The 21,028-nt window shown below is 35.6% G+C and overlaps 1 protein-coding gene across 1 annotated transcript in view; it reads right to left on the bottom strand.

Annotated features, from left to right (window-relative positions):
* Positions 1-21,028, bottom strand: part of LOC118743004 (protein N-terminal glutamine amidohydrolase) — a 59,522-nt gene that overhangs the window by 11,753 nt on the left and 26,741 nt on the right. Inside the window, exon 2 of the mRNA XM_036475456.1 lies at positions 5,049-5,202. Coding sequence (XP_036331349.1) covers positions 5,049-5,202 — 154 coding nt within the window. The remainder of the gene's footprint in view (positions 1-5,048; positions 5,203-21,028) is intronic.

Below are 21,028 nucleotides of genomic sequence, written 5' to 3'. Positions count from 1 at the left end.
TTTGAACAAAATCGGTTCATAAATACGACTTTTATAAATAACTCGACCCCACCAGCATCTAGCGAGTTTTCAGGTATCCTATAATAGGACGATATATGCAAGGTATAACCTCTGAAAATTTGACTGAAATCTATGCAGTAGTTTTTGAGTTAACTCCGAACAACGAAAACGGCTATTATTTTATATATATAGATGAAAGTCCATGGAAGCAATTTCGTTTTGAAACCTGTCCTAGAACAATGCACTGGTTATCACACTATGGTATAGGTGGGGGAGACATGCTTATAGGGACTCTAATAACAGTTTTCAGGGCCCGTCTGGCATTTGGCCACGTTCCCACTCTTTGGAAAAAAGTCAGGGTAGTATTCGTTCCCAAACCAGGAAAGGATGACTATGCGCTGGCAAAAAGCTTCACGACCATCAGCCTGAAATTCTTAATACAGAAAAGTCTTGAGCGCACGGTCGAAAAGTACGTTAGATCAAGGGTTTTGGTGAACAACCCCTTTAGTATTCATCTACATGCATACCAAAGCGGAAAGTCCTGTGAATCAGCTCTGCATGATGGAAATAGGTGGGTCCACAATAGAAGTCTTTGCTGATATTTAGAGTGTGTTTGACAACGCTACCTTTGGCTCTAGGTGCTCTTCGGACCGAAGACATGGAATGGATGAAACCTTAATGTTATCTAGAAGATTTCTGACCCTGGGGGATAACGCTAGCTTTTGTACCATGGCAGACGCTCGGAGAGGATGTCCTCCCTGCTAACGGAAATGCAAGACTTCGTTCACATCCAAGCTTACGCGGACGATGTTTGTGCACTGTCATCGGGTAAATCTCTCAGGGAGGTTTGATTTGTGACACAGAGAATCCTGAATAAGATTGATGAATAGTGCAATTTGCAGGGTCTTGCTGTCAATCCCAGACTTGTTTACGCGGAAAAGAAAATTGGAAGGTCTCAACTTTCTAGTCATTAGAGACGTAAATATAAATCTGTCCGCGGATGTAAAATTTTAAGGGGTAACTCTATATTCGAAGCTGACATGGAAAACTCACTTAGAACTGACGATAAATCGAGCGTTGAAAGTTTTCGGACAGTGTCGAAGAACCTTTAGGAAGACATGCGGTATAAGACCGGCTATGATATTCTGGACATTCATAGCTTTAGTCGGGCCAATCGTCACGAACTCCGCTGTAGTATGGTGATGCAGAACCATTGTCAAAACCACGGCTACAAAGGAGCGTGTGCATAGGCATCACGGGCACCATGAGTACAATGTCAGGACCGGCTTGTAATACTTTGTTGAATTGAAGGTTGTCAGAGCATTATCCTTTGTTTTTGGCATTTAATGACAAACTGATACCTAGAGTGTCCTTTGGAAGAAAGTGCGTCGTTAGATTTCCCACAAGGGAACAATGGAAAACTTTGTATAACGACGGCTGAAAGAGTGAAAACAGTACTGGTTGCTAGATAGCATCTGGGCGGTAACTTCAGATGCTTTATTGCTTTGGGTGCATTGGCAACGCCCTTTTAATAGGAAGTATTGGCAATACTGAAAGTGGCAGAATGGATAATTAGTGAAAGGTGATGCGGACATAAAATCAAGATCTGCAGTGACAGCCAAGCTGCCTTGTATACCCCTCGCACCTCTTCAAAGATATTTCAGGAATGTAAGGTGGGACTGAACTCCGTTACAAGGTGAAACGAGCTTGAACTTGTGTGGGTGCCAGCACAGTGCGGTGTTCAAAGTAACAAACTGGCTGATGAATTGGTGAACTCCGGCTCTGGAGTGTCCAATTGGACCGGAGCCAATTTTAGGGCCAAGCATAGAGGGAACCATCGGGTACATCAAGGATCTCATAAGCAAAAGTAATGAGAGCCGTTGGTGCACTATAGACACCTGGAAAATAACCAAATGCTTCCTGTAAAGGTCTGACACTGTGGTAACAAAATTTCTTCTCAGAAAAAGAAGGAGAGATCTACGAGTCCTTATTGGGACTTAATCCATAGGGATGACCCATAGGCATCATCGACGAGCACGTGTGACGAGATGGTACATTTTTGGGTCCGATGTACTGATAATGGACGAGACACATTCTTTCCTTCAACAAACTGATAAAATCCATAAACGAGTCTATGTTTTTTTTTCGTTTTTCCGGCCTCCCACAAATCCATTTCATAGTATGAGGCTTACAGTATTCTTATTTCTGCAAATCGTCAGCGCAAATTCATATTTCTTAGGTTTTTTGTTGATTTGTGTTGTTTTTTGTTTACCTTTTCACCACTAATCTAATTGCATTAGAAACTACTCTTAAAAACTACTAAATATTTTCACTAATATATAACGATTAGTAAGGGCCACAATTTATTTTGAATATTTTTTTTTTTGTTATATGACAATCTTTGAGTCTGCTATTTGGTAATCGTTCATAACTTAAAAAATGTAAATTTATTGGGTCTTATTAATAAAAACTAAGCAGTTGCTTTCTTAAATTTTCAGACCTTTTACTCGATTTATTCAAAGAAATTTAAGTAAAGGGTCTGAAATTTCAAACAAAATCAATTGCTTATTTTTTATTATAAAGCCCATTGATATATTCAGAAAAGCATTAGAACAGTATACACATACTGCTATTTAAAAATTACTTTGATTAAATTTAAATTTGTTATTACATGGAATTCTCATTTATGAAGACTTTAGGAATTCACGTATACTTATTATAAAAACGTTGGTTAAAATCCACTAAACTAGTTCTAGTTCAGTCCTAGTTGTTATTAAGGTTTCAATTAAATATTAGAGTATAAATTTTTAAATCTTTTTAAAAGGTATACAATCTAAATTCCAAAAAAGCTCTTAAGCAAAGCTATAATATTGGCCATAATACTGATTTTTGTAATAAATGGCAGACAAAATTAAGCCCTTTGTGGTGTGTGCTAAATACTTACGGTTTTCGATACAATGTAGTTCGAGAATTTATTTAGCAATGCAAATTATTTCCCCGTAGAGCACAACAGAGCGAGCATGACATAGGATATGTGTACGTATGTATATGTGTTTTAGTAGATATGTATGTATGTATGTATATCTACACTCTCTTAACCTAGCTTTAGAAACTTTAAATTATTCTAAATTAGAATGCATATAACTACGGTGACCATTCGTATCGATTTTGGCGGGACAGTGCCGATTTTGAGAAAATCGTCCCACTGAACATATTTTAATAATCGGGGCGTATAAGTGTCCCAATTTTTCATATTAAGTACTGTTTTTCAGTTGTTTCTTTATTCATTTATTAAGACTCTCCCTGTACTCTGGCCCAAAAACAATTTTTCGTACAAACGATTCAGCACTTTCGTTAACCATAACCATAGCCAGCATCCATATTAATAATATAATTCAAAAAAATTATAAAGAATAATACTAATACCCTCAAAAAAATTGTGGATATGAAAAGCTGTAGATAGAGTGACGAAAATATAAATAAGGAAGAGACATTTTCATTTCAAACTTTGTACAAAAATTATCAAAATTCGACAAAGTTCCATCAAAATTTTCTGCTTTTTAATTAGAAACATTCTGAGTATGCAGTTTTGTGACCCGTTCAATTCAAAGTGCAAATTTAAGTAGCTAGGACTTACCGTTGATTAGTAGTCGCAGAATACGATAGCATAAATAACTCAATTCTTTCTTAAGTTGACTTAGGCGGTTATTGCTTATGACCACCGATTTATTAAATTGTGTAAAAGGTGCTGCTAATTTTCTCCATACAAAAAATATTTGAACATACTGTATATGGAAGAAAATGAGCGGACAAAAAATTGCCAAGTTTCTTCCAACTTCCACTTTATTATATTAAAATTCAACGGGTTACAAACCTGCGCACTAAAAACAATTCTAGAAAATCTTATTAACATGTTTCAAATTGTGATGAACATTTATTAGAATTCTACGAATTTTTATAAATGTTCTACAAATTTGGAAATTTTGATTTACATGTTTTTTAATATTAAGCTATATCTTCATAAAAAATTAATAAACAGTTTTTAATTTTTTTTTTCTTTGTTTTGTCTTCGATATATGTAACTGTATTAAGCATTTTTATTCTAAAATTGTATGTTCGAATTTGATGCCTTAGAAATATCCCGATTTTTGGCCACATAACATATTTTTTTTTTAAATCATGCCCTTCGATCTCTCTGTTGTCAGGTCTCAAAAATACAAGTAAATGGTAGATGAATTTGTGCAGCTGTAGAAGTACAAATTTACAAAAAAAAAAGTTACAAAAAACCACTAAAACTTGTCCGTACTTTCTTGAGTGAGTGCACTACTGGTATCAAGTGAATCCAAATAAGCTATTCACTTCTTTTTGTCATCAATCAATTTTCAATTCAAAGGCGCCATTTCCGCATACACTTACTCGTACAAGTAAAGTGCGAACGCTCGTGCATTCAAGTACGCCGAAATGGCGAAAGCAAAGATTGCGAAAATTTTGCGCAATAAACTGTGGCATCAGCAAGAATGACAAGGCACGTGCTTATCAGATACGCTATTTCATGCACAAACATAGAACCATTTGCTTGAAGCGTATGCGCGTATGTGCATATTTACTACATATGTACATACATACATATGTAAGGTCGTGCAAAGCATGTTACTCATACGCACTGTACACCCTGCCCTGCTCCCTGGCTGACATAATCGAATGAACTGAAATTTGGGGTGTAAAGTAAGTAATGGAAGACGCGAAAAACGTGTTAGATAGCAAAGTGTAAGAGCAATTCAACACTACTATGTAGCTCTGCAACAGTTTAAATATGGCAGCTGTAAGGAATGCCGAAGCAACAGCAGTTGAGCAACACAACGGCAGCAAAGTTACATACAAGCGCTTACAAGTGCCACTTGCGCGCAACTGAATGTGTTGCGCTTCTTTATTCGAGAGCTCAGGTTTTTTGTTTATACATATTCTCTTTTATCTTCTAGTATGCTTCTTTTCGCCACACTTCTACACTTAATAACACTTATTGTTGTTTGATTTGTTACTTTACTTACCCATATCACGACTTGATCATCGCCACGTCCTGCTTTTTGGCGCCACAATGGCACCGTACGCCCCTCATTCGACACGAATACCGCATAACACTTTGAAAGTTCATCGATGCGTGTTTTTTTCACTTGTTCACAAAGTTTCCAAACATTCTCCTCGCTGCAAATATAGAAAATAGGGAGAAAGAGGGAAAGTATTAGGGAACTTAGATAAGTAAATGGTGTGAATAAGAGTAATACATAAGAGTGAGTTGTCACGCATGTTAGAATTCATACATCAATAATTAGGCTGGCAATAAATCGGATTGTGACAAAACACACACACGACTCATTTAATATGGACTGAAACCAGTTGTAGTACATTTGACAAAAGCATAGCATTAACATTACATGAGAGGTTGACGTCAACATTCCCTAACCAATTTCTGTTTATACTTTTCGCCGTGGCTATGGAACCAAGATATACCATATAAGAGGTAAGCAGAAGCTCCAATACGCAGCGGTAACAGTAGCCACCTACTCAACTCGATTGCTTCATAGTATCCATAGTAAGCAACAATTGCAAAGTACTTACGAGTATAGCGTTTATACTCGACTATACATATGTATGCTTTTGAATTTTTTCCGTACTTAAAACACTTTTTTTTATATTTTACATGAGCACTTTTTTATACAAATGTAAATGTCAATTACATGTATGTAGTTAAGTATATTATGTACATAATAAAATAGTTAATAGCTCGCATGGCACAGGAACAAGTCACCAGTGTTCTTGCGAATGAGGTCAGCATTTTGTAACTTTATTATTACACGCTTGCATGCTTACATGCATGAATATATGTATATAATATAAGTACATCAATGAACACTTTTGAAATGGACAATGCTTTTGAGCTTTTAATGTAATTCACAATGGGGAATACGAGACATACATACATGCATAGTACATTCGTATGGACATGGTAACAGTTGAGTGGTGCATTTTCGCTAAATTGTCACTAAGCATACATAGGAAAGTTTTTAATTTGAATAAATTTTATGCTTGTTCAACTTACATATCGTGCCAATAGAAGGGTCATATTGTTTTAAGATTAAAGTTATTATAAAATATTGTTGAAATTTTTTGGTTTCTGATAGCAAAAATGCTTTTTTAGTTAACAGAGAACCAAAAAGGGTAAGGTTTTTATTTAACCAAAAAACTCTGAAATACCTGTGAAACACCTTGCGTAGGGTAGATTTTCAGGATTTTATTATTACTATTTAAATTAGATGGCTAGCTGCACTGAGAAAAAAATACACCACAACGTATTTGTTTCAAAATAAAACACATGTATGTATATAAGATGGCGTAAAACGATCTATTGGTAGCTCCAAACTGATTTTTTTTTTGGAAATTCTTTAGTTGAAATACGCTACAATTTTGTATTTCCAGATATTCGTTCTGCAAAAATTAAAAACGACAAGTTGCGTCGGGCGGAAATTGAATCTAGCACCTCGTGGAATCAAACGAAGAATAGCAAGCATCTCTGTACACTCAGCTATATATGTAAATGCTCAGTTTATATCAATTTTCTTACAACCCACACTGGCCAGAATTTAATTTTTTTTTTGCATAAATTTTTGAAAAGAAAGTCATCATTTTCAAACTTGGCACATATGTTCTTCATGCTATTAGCAAGTTATGGTAAAACTTTTGGGCCGATCAGATAACGCGTGCGCCTTGCCTTCACCTCTCACCATCTATGAAGTTGCTTTTGAATGCTAACCTTTTTCAAAACTTTTCAAAACCCCTTTAGTCTGGCATCCATATTGTGATACATATTTCACTTACCTAAGTGCCACAATTCAAGTTGAATTTGCTTTTTTAAACATATGGCAACCCTACTAAATATTGTTCTGAATAAAACCTTTCAAACGCATTTCGATTGATACCAATCTCCTTCAAACACCTCAAAAAAGCTTAAGTATCCAAACTAAATCTTTCTTATCCCTCTTTCGTTTCGACTTTTCAAACTGGTATAAACCCTTACGAAAAAAAAAATTATTGCTCATCTATAGCTCTTAACACCCCATTTTTTAATATTGAATGAACTGTGCAAATCTGATGCCGTTAACAAAGAATGCATATGTATATGTAAGGTAGTTAATTTTTAAAAAGGTGGCAACCCCACTAAAAAATAAAAGCGTATTGTACATCCAGGGACCGTATCCTTTCACTTTGTACTTCATTTTTAGTCCAACTAACTGTGGAGATATTATAATTTTTAAAATGCTGGCAGCCCTACTAAAAAAATAATACATTATAGGACATCTAAAGGCCAAGCACCTTCATTTGATACCTCATTTCTGTAATCCAGCGGATCTTAAAATTTTGCTAGACAGATGGCAAACCTATAGAAATTTTCAGGTCTAAAGGTAATACCTCTATTAAAAAAATTTTGTTAAATCCGTTCGGTAGTTTTCGAGATTCGAGATGGTGAAAAAGTCCCTAATTTTCTTTATTCTATGTAAGGAAAAATGAGCTAAAACTGTTATTACTCAAACCAAATCTAAAAGCATTTTCTTATTATTAGTTCGCGTCATCACCTGTCAGCTTGCTAGTTCTACTCCACGAAACACAAAAATATTGTTTAGTATTTTTTTCTATGTAAATACGCACTACAAATACATTAAATAACAACAAACAAACACAAGAACGATATGCACATTAACTAATTCTTATTACAAATACCTTGCCCTTTAGTTTCCATATCTAATTTTGTTTATTTATATCAACGCAACCTTTCGCAAGCTTTTCACAATTGGCTAATAGTTTTCACCAGTTCTAACAAAATAACAGCTTATCATACACATGACTTTGAAAGCGAACTGAAAGCAAAGGGTTGAAACTTCAAATCTGTTATTTGGAAATTTTCTTAGTTCACATATGTACTTCTATAAAAATAACTGATATCAAGATTATAGTGCTATAAAAATTTTGAATTTACGCCAAAAAAATCCAATTTCGGCCAGTTTGTTAAAAAAGTAATTTTTATGTTCGAAAATTTAAAGCCGCTTACCATAGAAAACCCGGTTTGAAAAAAAAAAAACATGTTAATTTATTCTTAGTGTGAGTAAATCTTAAATAGTCAGAGTATGAAACGTCCACATTCTGGATCCAATATATATATACCAATATATTTATACCAAAACAGATATCATATGCTTTGCGGTTCAGGGCTCATAGACCCTTTACCCTTTGACACAGGAAACACAGTGCGAAAATTTAACTTTTTTCTTGACAAAATCAACAAACCAGCTGGGGAAATGAATTTAACAGCAGTTGAAAAGTTTTGGGATTGAAAATACAAGCAAAATAATTTCGTTGGATAAAAAGGTTATCTTGACCTTTCAAATGACCTTCAAAGGTAGGGGGTTTTCAATTTTCTTCCTTTTTTGACGGAAAAACTGTACTTATTTAACTTTTGTAAGAAATTTAAAACACATTTTTTTGCTTGTCTTGCGTCAAGGAATCCATTTCTATGATCGAAAGAACCGAAAAACAAATTTTAGAATTTATTTTGGGAGTTTATTACAGGCTCTTTTTAGATTTAATGAATAAAAACACTCAAATATATTACTTTTAAAGGTTATTTTAAAGGTTAAGGTAATATTTGATTCAATGTGACCTTGAAGATCTTCAAAAGTAAAACTTTTTATTTTTTTACCCAAAACAGCAATTAATGAACTTTTAAAAAATAAAGGAAGCAAATTGAAAACAAGGTATTTTTTGATACAATGAAATTATTTTTCCTCATATATGTAAATACAACCGCCGTTCGGAGTCGGCGTAAAAGTGTAGGTCTCTCCCTTTTATGTGACAACTTCACGCACGAACGCCCCAAATCGGAGGAGAAGCTCGGCCAAACACTAAAATATTGTGTAAGCGCCAATCTACTATAATTATTTGCAACTGTCTACCAACCTTGGTAACAAGTAAGTCCAGGGCTCTTAAAGCTTCCTGGCGCAAAGATTTCATCATGTTGGGATCCTTCGCTGAACAATAAAGGATAACAACTCAAAGCGCCTATGTTGGACATGAATGTTCGCATGGCTCTTGTGATGGTCAGTCAGAATTATACCGCAGTTTTTGGTTACAATACCAATACTGCATATGTAGTATTGAATGGCTAGTACGTCGATCTTGGAAATATATTTTTCCTAATTTTGCTGCGAAACCTTTGACAAGCTTAAAATATATTTTTGGCTTTATTGGCAACCGTTGCGAGATGTGGCTATTAGTTGAACCGTTTATCTAGTGTCACCCCTAAATATGTAACTTTCGAAAGCCTGCTTTCTTTTCCAGCACTTATAATCACAAATGCATACATACTTACAAAGAAATGTTGTTTGCTCCATACAAAGCTATGGGCAGCAAGTTCTAAACTATGCAACGCCTGTTTAGTAATCAGGTACTATTAGGACTCAGTATACAAAAACACAGAAATGCCGAAATATAGCACCACGGACAGATACGGGACACCTTCCGATGCCGCCAGAACAGCAGCTACACAGTGAGGCCCAGAGGGTTCCAGTAAGGGAACATAATATCATCAGAAAGCAGATTCTGGTCGGTTGTTACAGATGTGAACATGCGAACCACTTTCTAGATGCAGAACCCCCTCTGATTTAGGCAAGCCAGAGAGCATTTCTGCAAGACGAGATCCAAAGTTTAGTGCGTGAACCACTGGGCCCGACACTTTACATAAAGACAGGTAACACTGGAACCCAAATTTTTATTTTTATTTTGTTCTCCAGACGCCACTATCCAATTTGTATGTAGAATCGCTCGCTGATTCCGAAAATCGAGTTAATTTATTTTATTATATAATCGTAATGTGGGGTACAGTAGATGAAAGAAAATAAAATTCACTATAAACCGTATTTGCATAACTTTTCGATAGCCCTGATAGTTTCTCAGAAATTAATTAATCATTCCAGATTTTTTGTTTATTTGTTGGAAAATGGAAAAAATTCAAACCTTAACGGGGAAAAAAGTCAAAAAATAACAGTTTCTGTGTAAATATTTTGCACTTGTGTTAAAGCCTGTTCCTTTAGAAAAAAAAAAAACTGAGCTACCAATGAAGAAAATCGATGAATAAATAAGAAATAATGATTGGCCAAATGAAAATGCGCAAGGATTTTTTGTATAAAATATGAGCAGAAAAGAATGTTACTCATACGCCATGTACACCTGAGTAGGGAAGAGTTTTTGCATCAAAAACAAGAGGCATCAGAAATCATTAATTAATTTCTCAGAAACTAACAGGGCTATCGAAAAGTGATGTATATGCGTCTTATGGAGAATATAATTTGCTTTCATTTCCCGTATCCCATATTACGATTGTTCAATTGGTTCGTAAGATATACGTGATTAAGTGAAATGACAATTTTTAAGCTGAATAACTGTAAATTGCAAATATCTCGAAAAGTTATCTATAGCAAAAAAATTATCTCGATTTTCGGAATCACCGGCCAATTCTATATAGAAATTGGATAGAGGGCATCAAGAGAACATATTTGCTGTAAACCAGTGTAATTAACGATATTCACGGAGAGGTAATTACCGTCTTCAATAACTCTGCTACCGGTTCTGCGATGGCAGGTTCGAGTCCGGTTGGAGGTGGTTAGAGTAGGGCAAGTCAGTTAATTAAATTTAAATTAAATATAAATTACAAATTGTGAAATTAATTTCATATATGGAAAAATCTATATACTCATCTACCATAAAAAATAAATGAGATAACTTTTTTTTTTAATATACGGCAAGTTAATTTTTCCTAAGAAGAAAGAAAATTGTACTGAAAACTAAGGAATTGTGGTTTCCTTAAACAGAGTCAAATCTTTGTCTTTGGAGCCATTTCAAAGTAATATTTCCTTAGAATAAAATACTTTTTTTCTACCATCAAGGAATGTTTTTTCTGAGCGTAGGAAACTTTTTGGGTGCACAAAAGAGGTCAGGTTATGTGTAAATTCTTTCTTTGCATATACTTAATTTTGACCCAGTTATAACAAATTTTAATTAAGCATAAACCAAGTTACATACTTAGATATATACTTACATGAAAGGTCTAGCATTAGGAGCAAAGTTAAGTTTTCTCTCCGCCCATCAACTTCAGAAACTTAATTTGCAAATCTTTTAATGTGTAACAAACAATTACTAAAGCCACTTTTAGACTTCAACTAATGAACTCATTTTCGTTTCTTATTAAATTTTTGAACCAAATGCAAGGCCAAATAAAGAAAAAAATTCAAATTATGCTCACAGGAAGCAGAAAAACAGGAAGTGGTGAGCCGCGCGTAGCTGCACCAACACCTCAGCTTAGTACAAGTGCAGTATGCAACAAAAGTTTAATTCTATACTTATGTGAGTGTGAACACATATGCATATGTATAAGTATACACATATCCGGCAACTTAGAATATGTAGTAGTGTGCGCAATGCCAACTACAATACCGAAACTAATTTCTAAAAAAAAAAATCCAAAAACGGTGCATAGCCAAAGTTGAAAACGTCAGCGGTTTTGGTTTTGTGTGAGCGCACATGTGTGTGTGTGTCTGTGTGTGTGAGAGTGTGTTAGTTAAAGCTCAAGTGGCCATGCAGTCAACACTTGTAGAGAACAATAACAACAACTGGCAACTGTAAAATTTAGCGGTAGTTACTCATCCACCCGCTTTCGACTGCAGCCAACCGCTTAATTTTACTTTGCTCACCTTTTTTTGGGTTTTTTTTTTTTTCTCGGAAAGTGCTTTTCACCTGCTCAACTGTTAAACTGTCCATCCACCTCAAAGTGGCACATAGTGAGTTCACTAACAGCTAGTTCGTTCACTAGCTGGTCTAGTTAATAAGTTGGTTGGCTGCGTGCAACAGCACCATTTGGGTGGTGCCACTCAAGCCATGCAACACGCCCTTTTCGCGTCATTTCACCGCCAACACCTGTCTGGCCACCACATAGCCACACTTCATTTTCGCAAGTGTGCATTTACATACATATGTACATACAATGAGGTTAGTAAATATGCACTGACAAATACATATTTTTACGAGTAGCTAATTCACATGATTTATAGCAGGTGGTGTTGCATTTTTTATTGCCTCTTCGCATGCTCTCGTAACATACAGCGTGGAAGTTCTTTAAACATTCTTAAGTGCATTTAAATGATTTAATTAGAACTGTGTAGGATTCATTGTAATTATCACCCCACGTATTCTAAGTGGCACATTCACTTCATTTTAGTTCGGCCCGAATGGCGCCCTTTAAAAATCACTGGTGAAATCATGATCCTCACTGGTTAGAATCTTGATGGCGTAAATAGAAAGCTATTAGTATACTCAGTCAGCCTTAATTAAAAGAACATTTGTGTTTTTACATCAATGGTAACTAAGGCAACGTTGTTCAGATTTACTGGGCAATCCTGGCAACTGTCTTGAAAACACTTTTCTGTCTTTCGAAAGACTTATTGGAAGTTTTTCTAGCGAGGGACCTCCTCCTGGCGCTATTCTGCTCAGCTTTTAGCAATTAGTGTTCGGCACTTAGCAATAAAAAAAAACCATTATATGGTGGACAAATAAAGACTAATACAAATTCTATGTAATTAAAAAAATATTTTTTTCTTTTAAAAACAATGAAATCGAAAATCGAAGCGATACTCGTTTAATTGAACAATTCGTTCAATTACAGAAATTCCGCTAAATTGGACAACCTAATCAATTAAAAGAAAATGCATGTGTGCATTTAAAATCCTTATTAAATTTAATGTTATTTATATAGTTTAAACATGGCTAGAGGAGGACACTTGTAGAACAACCAGGCTGCTTTGGTCACAAATAGATAAGAAAAAGATGAAGAAGTTGCTCGGCCTCTCAAGAGAAGATATTGCTAAAGTCACGGCTTGCATAACCGGTCATTGGCTATTTGGCAGGCACTCTTCAAGACTAACAATATTCTCTCACGAATATTGCAGAAGTTGCAGAGATGAGAAAGAGGAAGAAACTGTAGGGCACTTCTTCTGCAGTTGCCCAGCTTTGGCCAAGAGGAGAGCAGACTGTTTAGGTAGGCCCTTCTTTAGCTCTCTTACCGTCACCGAGGTTCCCGTGCTCTGCAGTGGTACCACAATGGACCTTCAAAAGATATAAGTGAGTTGGTAACTTGAACCGACTGCCACATCAACCTAACCTAACCAATATAATTTATACGAAAAAATATCAAGGCATAAAAAAAACAATTTATCTATATATTAATACGCTAACAATATCTCATACAAATCTTTTCCTCCCTATGTTTCTCAACCGATTTGAATGATTGTTCATTTGTTCGAAGGGTGTTTCAAAGTGGAGGCGCGCTTTTTGTTTGTTTTTCCGGTAGGTGGCGCAGGAGTCGAGTTATTCCGAAAATTTTCATTTATGGTCCGATTTGCTTCAAATTCATAATACTACAAGTACTACCATCAAAGGAAATATACCTCCAAAAAATGGATCCGATAGGTGGCTTCAGAGCCGAGTTATTCCAATTTCTGTATAAGCCTATGAATGCCAGCTTTTTGTTCACCATCTACTATCTACATATATATTAATACGCTAACGAAATCCCATACAAATCTTTACCTCCCTTCTGCTCCTATGAGTTATAAAAAGCGCCACAACCAAAGCGAAAGTGTATGAAAAAGTGAGGTGGTCGAATTTCGACAACGGGGTGATACTAGTATTTATTATTGTTCATATATAAGTATGTATACTAGTGCTCCCATTTTATCTGTATGTATATCTCTTTACAATGCCACATGTTTTTAACCATATACGGGTAAACCAGTTAACCGGGTTCAATTACGCGGAAAAATTTTTAATGGATTTTTTATGCAATATTTTTTTTACCGATAAGGTAATTCAAATAAACGAGGAAATCAATTAACCGGGGAACAATTAAGCGGTTAATACTTAATAATGTCACCCATTTTACGTTTAAGTTTAGCGGCTGTGGCTCCAATACAGTCCGCAGGTCAAGACGAAGGCGCTGGACTGATGCTTTTTTTTAAGGAGTTTTAACGACTCAGTTTTGCTTCGACGGATCAACGATTTTGCTCTTAGGTTGCATAATCTTGCCGTTCCGCCAATGCACTTATCTGGGAATTATACCTACTATTTTCTCCTCATATCTGAATCGCAGGCTAAGATGGCGTTTGCAATTGATTTGGTTATTGGTGTTGCTGATCATTTTTTATGCCTTCGCTTAAGTAAAACTAAACTACATATAAAAAAGTCTGGCGTCTAAAGTTGCCGGCTTCTATCCGTAGTGTTGTTGCATTATTTCTGTATAAACGTTTTTGCTATTTTTGTTTTTTTTTTTGATATCTATTATCAGGGCCTAGCTGGAATTATGCGCTATAGGCCGGCTTCGGCAGGGCCATCTTGTTCCACCCTTGCCTTCGTTTCATAAACCCAAAATTGGAATTCGCTTCTCTACACAAACCCCCGCGACGCTAGCACTCCCGGCAAAAGCAGCTTTACTTTATCGAGTGCCATTGCCACGTTTAGTGAGAACATTGGTTTATTGGGAAATGCACCAGCAGGGGGATTGCCGACAACTACACAGAAGGATTTCTCGTGCCTTCATTTCGCCGACTACTTCCGCCTCTTCTTCCGGGGTAGACGCCATCACTTGGCGATTATTGGCAAATAAATTTACCGCAAGTAAAGGTAGATTTCACTAATTTGGGAAGCACATGGAGTTTAACCCTGCAGTTCTCTAATCGCATACATAGTTTGACAGTTTAACCCATATGGGTGCCAGGGTGTATGTTAGCTCAGCTAACAGGGTGTTTGGTTTGTCCCGTCATTCTCTTAATTCGCAATCGAGGGTTTTTGTCACCTATTCTATATTCTGTGCGGATATTATTCAGTGGCCTTCCTTGAGATGTGATTTGCTAATGAGCTTCGCGAAAAGGGGATATCCACTATAGTCTCTTTGTTGTTTCTACTACTTAACGAGTACCAGGTTTGCTAGAAGGTCAAAGTTGCTCAATATATCCGAGCCCCAACTGCTGGCCAACTGCTAGAGCGTTCTGAATGGAAGTGCGTACCAGCTGTAGCTAATTTTGAGATAGGTGAGAAGATCCCTATGATTAAAAAAAAAGGTTCTGAGAGAAAAAATTAAACATCGGCTAAGTGGAATAAATCACTGTCCCATTGCTGCGTCACTAGCCTTTCACTTTTGGCATATCGATAACAAAACTGATGTAAAAACTTTACTCGTAAAAATATTAGAAGTAATTAAGAAAGTTGTTCGAATTACATACATACATACATATGTATGTAAGTGTGTACATATGTATTTATATAGTCATACAGTGTCGTTCTCGCACGCTACTAAGTAAAAAGTAGTTAACTAATTCGCGCCCACTTGAAGCGCACACTCAAACACATCTAATTTATTTGTACTTTTCGCTTTTACTCTTTTACTGTTACAACACTTGAATTTGTGTCACAAATTACATATGTATAACAAAGACGCCGAGTTGCTGCGACACGGCACAGCGACAAGTCGCCAAGCGCCATACTGCGTATATTAAGTTTTACGACAGAGCTGACAGTAAATGGACCCCAAATAGTACATACTTTTGCGTACTAAATACAAATGCAAATGTATGTATAACTACGCATATGCAAACACTCACACCCACACACACACATGCGATGATGTGAACATTGGAATCGTGCCAAATGGACATAATATTCATAAACATGCGTGTGGCGCTGTTGCGCCTCCGTTCGCAGTTTAGCCTGTGAGGCATGCCACGTTTGGGGGATAGCAACAGTTTATGGCAAGCACGCACACACACACACACACATACATGCACCAGTGCAACCGCCCAACCGTCCAACTTGCTCAACCCACATATGCACATACCCTGCAGGAAATGGGACTATTTAGTTTGTAGCTAACTATTAACTAACTAGCAGTCGACCAGTGGTAACTATTTATTAACTATTTCCTTTGGCCGTAACTAACTACTTGTGAAGGGCGAAGGCCGCAAAATAGTGAACCTTATAGCTAACTACTTTTGAACACAAACCAACAAAAAAAAACAAATTTCTATTATTTATATTTGTTTTTATTTATTTTTTATTCAATATCATGTTTTGACCGACATCAGAAACATGTTTTCGTTGCTAAAACTGGGTTTCGACCTAAAACTTGTGTTTTTGCCCATGTAAAAGCTGTGAAACGAAAACCAGTTTTTGCTGAAAACTACTTGAAAACTCACGTTCCACTCGTTCCGATCGGTATCTTCACGCGTTTTTTTTCGATTATCTATCGATGTGGAAGTCATATTTTATCATCTTCAATACGCCAGTTCGGATTTAATGTTAATTGGCTGGACAAATTAAAATAAGAATAAAAGAAAAATGTTGTCAATGAAAAGAAAATGAAAGAAAAATATAAAACTGTAAACAAAGGATATAAGAAATGTCAACGAAAACACAAAAGTTTGGATCTTTGTTTATTTGTTCTGAATTCGAAAAAGAATCTGCGAAGTACAGAAAAAAAGTGTATTGAAAGTATTTTTTGTAGGAGGATATTTAAATGGAAGCTTGTAAAGAAAACAAACTCCCGATAACGTCTGCATGACTCCTGCACGACTTTACAACTAATTTAAAGTTAGTTTTCTCATAGCTAATTAGAAGTTAGTTATTTATCGAAACCCAGCAAAAAAGCTAACTATAAATGGGCTAGTTTAATCAACTGATATTTGTTTCTGCAGGGTAGTATTACATACGTATGTATGGTATGCCTACTACATACATACAGTTGTAATTGCAAGTTATACAATGAGTGTCAGGCAGTCGAGCACACCGTCATGCCAATCTCCATATTGCCAATTTTAGCCATTCCGCGATTGCCCGCTTACCAGAATGCCATCCTAACGCCATATGCACCGCCCATACATTAGACCGGTTCAAAAAAAAAAAATTGTTTTCATCTTTTCATGATATTAATAGAGAAATTAGTTGATATTTTCATCTTACCAAGCAATCCAAATTGATAGTTAATAGAATCTGCAACTAAAAATATACAAAATCATGAATATCGGTTTTCAGATTGTCCAACTATCCCCAAAGATGTCCAATATTCTCAATACTAAATACCGTCCTATTTCATTTTCCGACCCTTTCAATGCTGTCAACGGAATTTCGTTATATTTTTCTTAAATTCGAGTTATTACCGATTTTTCTCAATTTTGAGTTCGAGACTATATTTACTGTTAATTTAGATTGCTTGGTAAGATAAAAATATCAACATATTTGAGTTCCTGGCTAAAAACTACCCCTAGGAAACCGGTGATTTTTTCGAAATAACTCGAAATAGCTTCCAATTATACACATTTTAAATTCTAAGACGATAATATATTTATATCAAACAATTTTGACATTCATCAAATACGATTCGCTAATCCGATATTCAAGATGTTGGGGGGAGCCTTTGAAAAAATGTCTGTGGACATGTAGTGCAACTCATTTCTCTGCCAATATCATTAAAAGATGAAAACAATTTTTTTTTTTTTTTTTTGAACTGGTCTACCTATATATATGTATGTACATATGTACGAGTATATACTACGATAACGTGTGGCACGCCACTCAACTCAGCGCAAGCAGCAATTATTTATACGCGACTACCGCCGCCGCCACCGTCGCGGCTACTCATTCAATCTGTGTGCGACCAATTCGATATCCTGATTGTAGGCGAGGATAAGCCATGTCGGAGTAAAATTAATTTCGATTTCAGTGTTGGTGGAAACTCGTTAGTAAAGCCTGAAATATATTGCAAGTCAACTGTTCAGCCGTTAGCAGCAACAGATTCGTGAGCTAGTTGATGGCGATGGTGGCATAACGCAATAGGAAGTCGCTTGTTGTGATTGCTAGGGTATAAGTCACTGAATACGATTTCGAAGGTTTTGCATACAATTAGTAAGACGTTTGATGTGAGGAAAATGGAAGTTGGAAAAGTAATTCGCGAATGGCATTATTTCTTATTGGCAACAATAAAATATTTTGGAGCTTTATTAAAAAAAAGAGTTTATTCTCATACGAGTGAGTACGCCTTTTCCTCACTGTTTCGTGATTATGCTGCTAAAATCACATTTTACTTGACTTTAACGCTCTATTAATTTTTTCTTCTTATAAATTGTTACTTTCAAAATAATAATTTAATTTCTTGTTAAGAGAGTGTTGTAAGTATTAACTTAAAGTAAATAAGCGTTATTAGTAATTGAAATTTCGGAGTTTTCGAATCAATAAAATTTGCCTACAATTGTAGTCGGATTTAAAAAATTTTCAAAATACATATGTACAGAGGGAAATAACTAAACCGAGTTTGGTAGAAATTGATCAGACACGAGGGCGGCGCCACGTCATTTTAAAAAAATTTCCTGATAGCCCCATTTATTGCTAATACTAGCGTAACCGGCGAACTTCGTCTCGCCCAAAATTAATTTTTTGCAAGAATATTTTGGTACCACACTTTCGCCAACTGTTCACTTAAAGACTTCCAATGGTACAGTTATCTGCTCTAAATATGGTTTTATGATCGTCAGAAGACATATCTTCCACTGCTATTTTAAATAACCTAACGAAATCATTGTGTCCGTGACAAAATTTTTGCAATTTTCTTCTGATCTGGCGTTTCATAGCACAGTTAACTGCACAACGCTAATCAATTTCGTTATTAGAGTTGCCAACGAAATATATTTGAAAAACTTGTTTCTCTTCATTCACTGTCTGGAACAATGATCTGGTTCGATGGTGAATATGTATAGCATAGTTGGTGGCATGTTCGAAATGGGTGAACATCGTTGGTCCACATAAATCCAGTACACATAGACTTATTTGAGATGAAATCCTTTAACTGCCTTATTAATGCGTTTGTGAGCATTCATCAAGAATTGTCCTTATTATGGTAAATCACCATAAAGCAATGAGCTCAGGGGTTCTGATGCTTGATTTAACTGTAGTAACTTGACTTTAACCCCTGCAGGTCTCAATCCCGTTGTTTCCGAATGAAAGTTTTACGCATTGTGAAATTAGCGATGTGATTTGCTGGACCAATCGTAACACTCAGGATTTCTATATACTCAATGGTGCGGAATTGGAAGGGATAGGAGCGTACTGGAAGGGATAGGAAAGCTTTGGTAGGTATAGGAAGGCATTGGAAGGAATAGGAAGGTATTGGAAGGGAAAGGAAGGCATTGAAAGGGATAGGAAGACATTGGAAGGGATAGGAGAGCATTAGAAGGGTTAGGAATTTTTACTTTGCAAACAGCTGGAACCCTTTTCCGAATGGTTTCGAAATTAAAATTTTTTAATTTGATAAATTTAGGTTGAACTTTAATTTAAATTTAAACTGAATTTAAATTTTTAAAGAGGTGGCAACGCTCTTCAACAAGCACTCTATATGTTAATCCAGGCCATCATCCATTGGAGTTTTAGCGTGAAAGACCCAATTGAATACTCTCGCACTCACTCTCCCACAAACTTTCACATTGGGTGCTTTTACCAAAACATTATGTTCTCTGATTTTCCTGGTGAACATAGCTGATCGCTGATCGTGAAAACTTAAATGTACATATCATAAAAATAGTATGATGCATAAGTGATCACCTTTTTATGATATACAAATTTATAAAGATTCTTACTTGCACTCACCGTTCATTGTGCCTCAATTGATTTTAGTTTCCACACAGCTACGCCGACAGGAGAATTCTGTGCCATTAATTTTAACGGCGCAATTTTACTACGTTTTTTTTTTTAAATAAAGTATCACAGTTTTCACAAGAGAGGTATACGTCATCAGTAATCAATGGATCACTGATCACTGATCAAAGTCTTCTGGTGAATGCGCACATTTATAATAAGTATGTATTAGTAGGAATATAACGAAATTCAATTTAATATTAAATTTTGTCTTTGTTTCGTCTAAAACTACGGGCCTCAGCCTTTTAAACTTTTAGTTCAGTCCAGCTCGCATAAATCTTAATATTTGTCCGAAATATTTTGGCGGAAGTCTTAAAATATAATAGATTTTATAATAATGGAAAAACAGTACCGATTTTTTTTTTATGGGGAGTGATGCAGTCTAATGTATAGATATATTGATTGAGTGTCTAATTTACTATACCATTGGTGTGTTTCATCCAGAAAAAAAATAATGGCATAGATTTTAAAAGCTCAAGTCAGATAAAAATTCTAAATATTGGGTAGACGAAAAAGTTTCCGCGAATTTCGCCAACTGATGGTGCCACACTCCATGTAATTCAACATTCATATGTAGCTATTTATGTATATTTTTTAACTTATAATATCTAATATACCTAATGTGTATGTATTTATATTAATCTCTTCACTATTAACAAATCTAAATCACTCATACGCCCCGTCTACCATTCGCAATAAAGGACCTACATACAAATATATGGCGACTTCAGCTACGTAACACAACATCAAAACTGTTTGCGCTCAATATTTGTGTATTCAAATGTATGTAAACTACGAATTGGCCACTTGTTGTTTGAATTCCTTAACGATTGGGTTGCATAAATTATGAAAATCCTCACCCGATATCTAACTAAAGCATTCCATGCCCAATGTTCATTTCAAGTCAGTTATCGAAAGAACATATTTGCATAGGTACAATAGAAACGTAGGTGCAAATATAGATATGTATAGTATGTATGTATGTTTGCGGCATACGCAGGTACATCTTTGCAAGCAGTCAGTGTTTACATTTTAATAGACGGAATTTTATACAAATATGTATGCATGTCTGTTAAGGTGGCCCTTAAAATATCAATAACCTGGGCATGCCTTTATTCTGCTCTGAGCACAAAAAACAGACATCAACGAAAATTTAGGATTTGGAAACAATTCATTTAAAAAATAGCAAACAATCGAC

This window comes from Rhagoletis pomonella, unplaced genomic scaffold (genome assembly GCF_013731165.1).
Source record: "Rhagoletis pomonella isolate Grant_MI unplaced genomic scaffold, Rhpom_1.0 Rhpom_scaffold_00007, whole genome shotgun sequence".
NCBI classification, from domain to species: Eukaryota; Metazoa; Arthropoda; class Insecta; order Diptera; family Tephritidae; genus Rhagoletis; species Rhagoletis pomonella.
The sequence above is the reverse complement of the archived record's forward strand: the minus strand, read 5'-3'. Positions and strand labels throughout refer to the sequence as shown.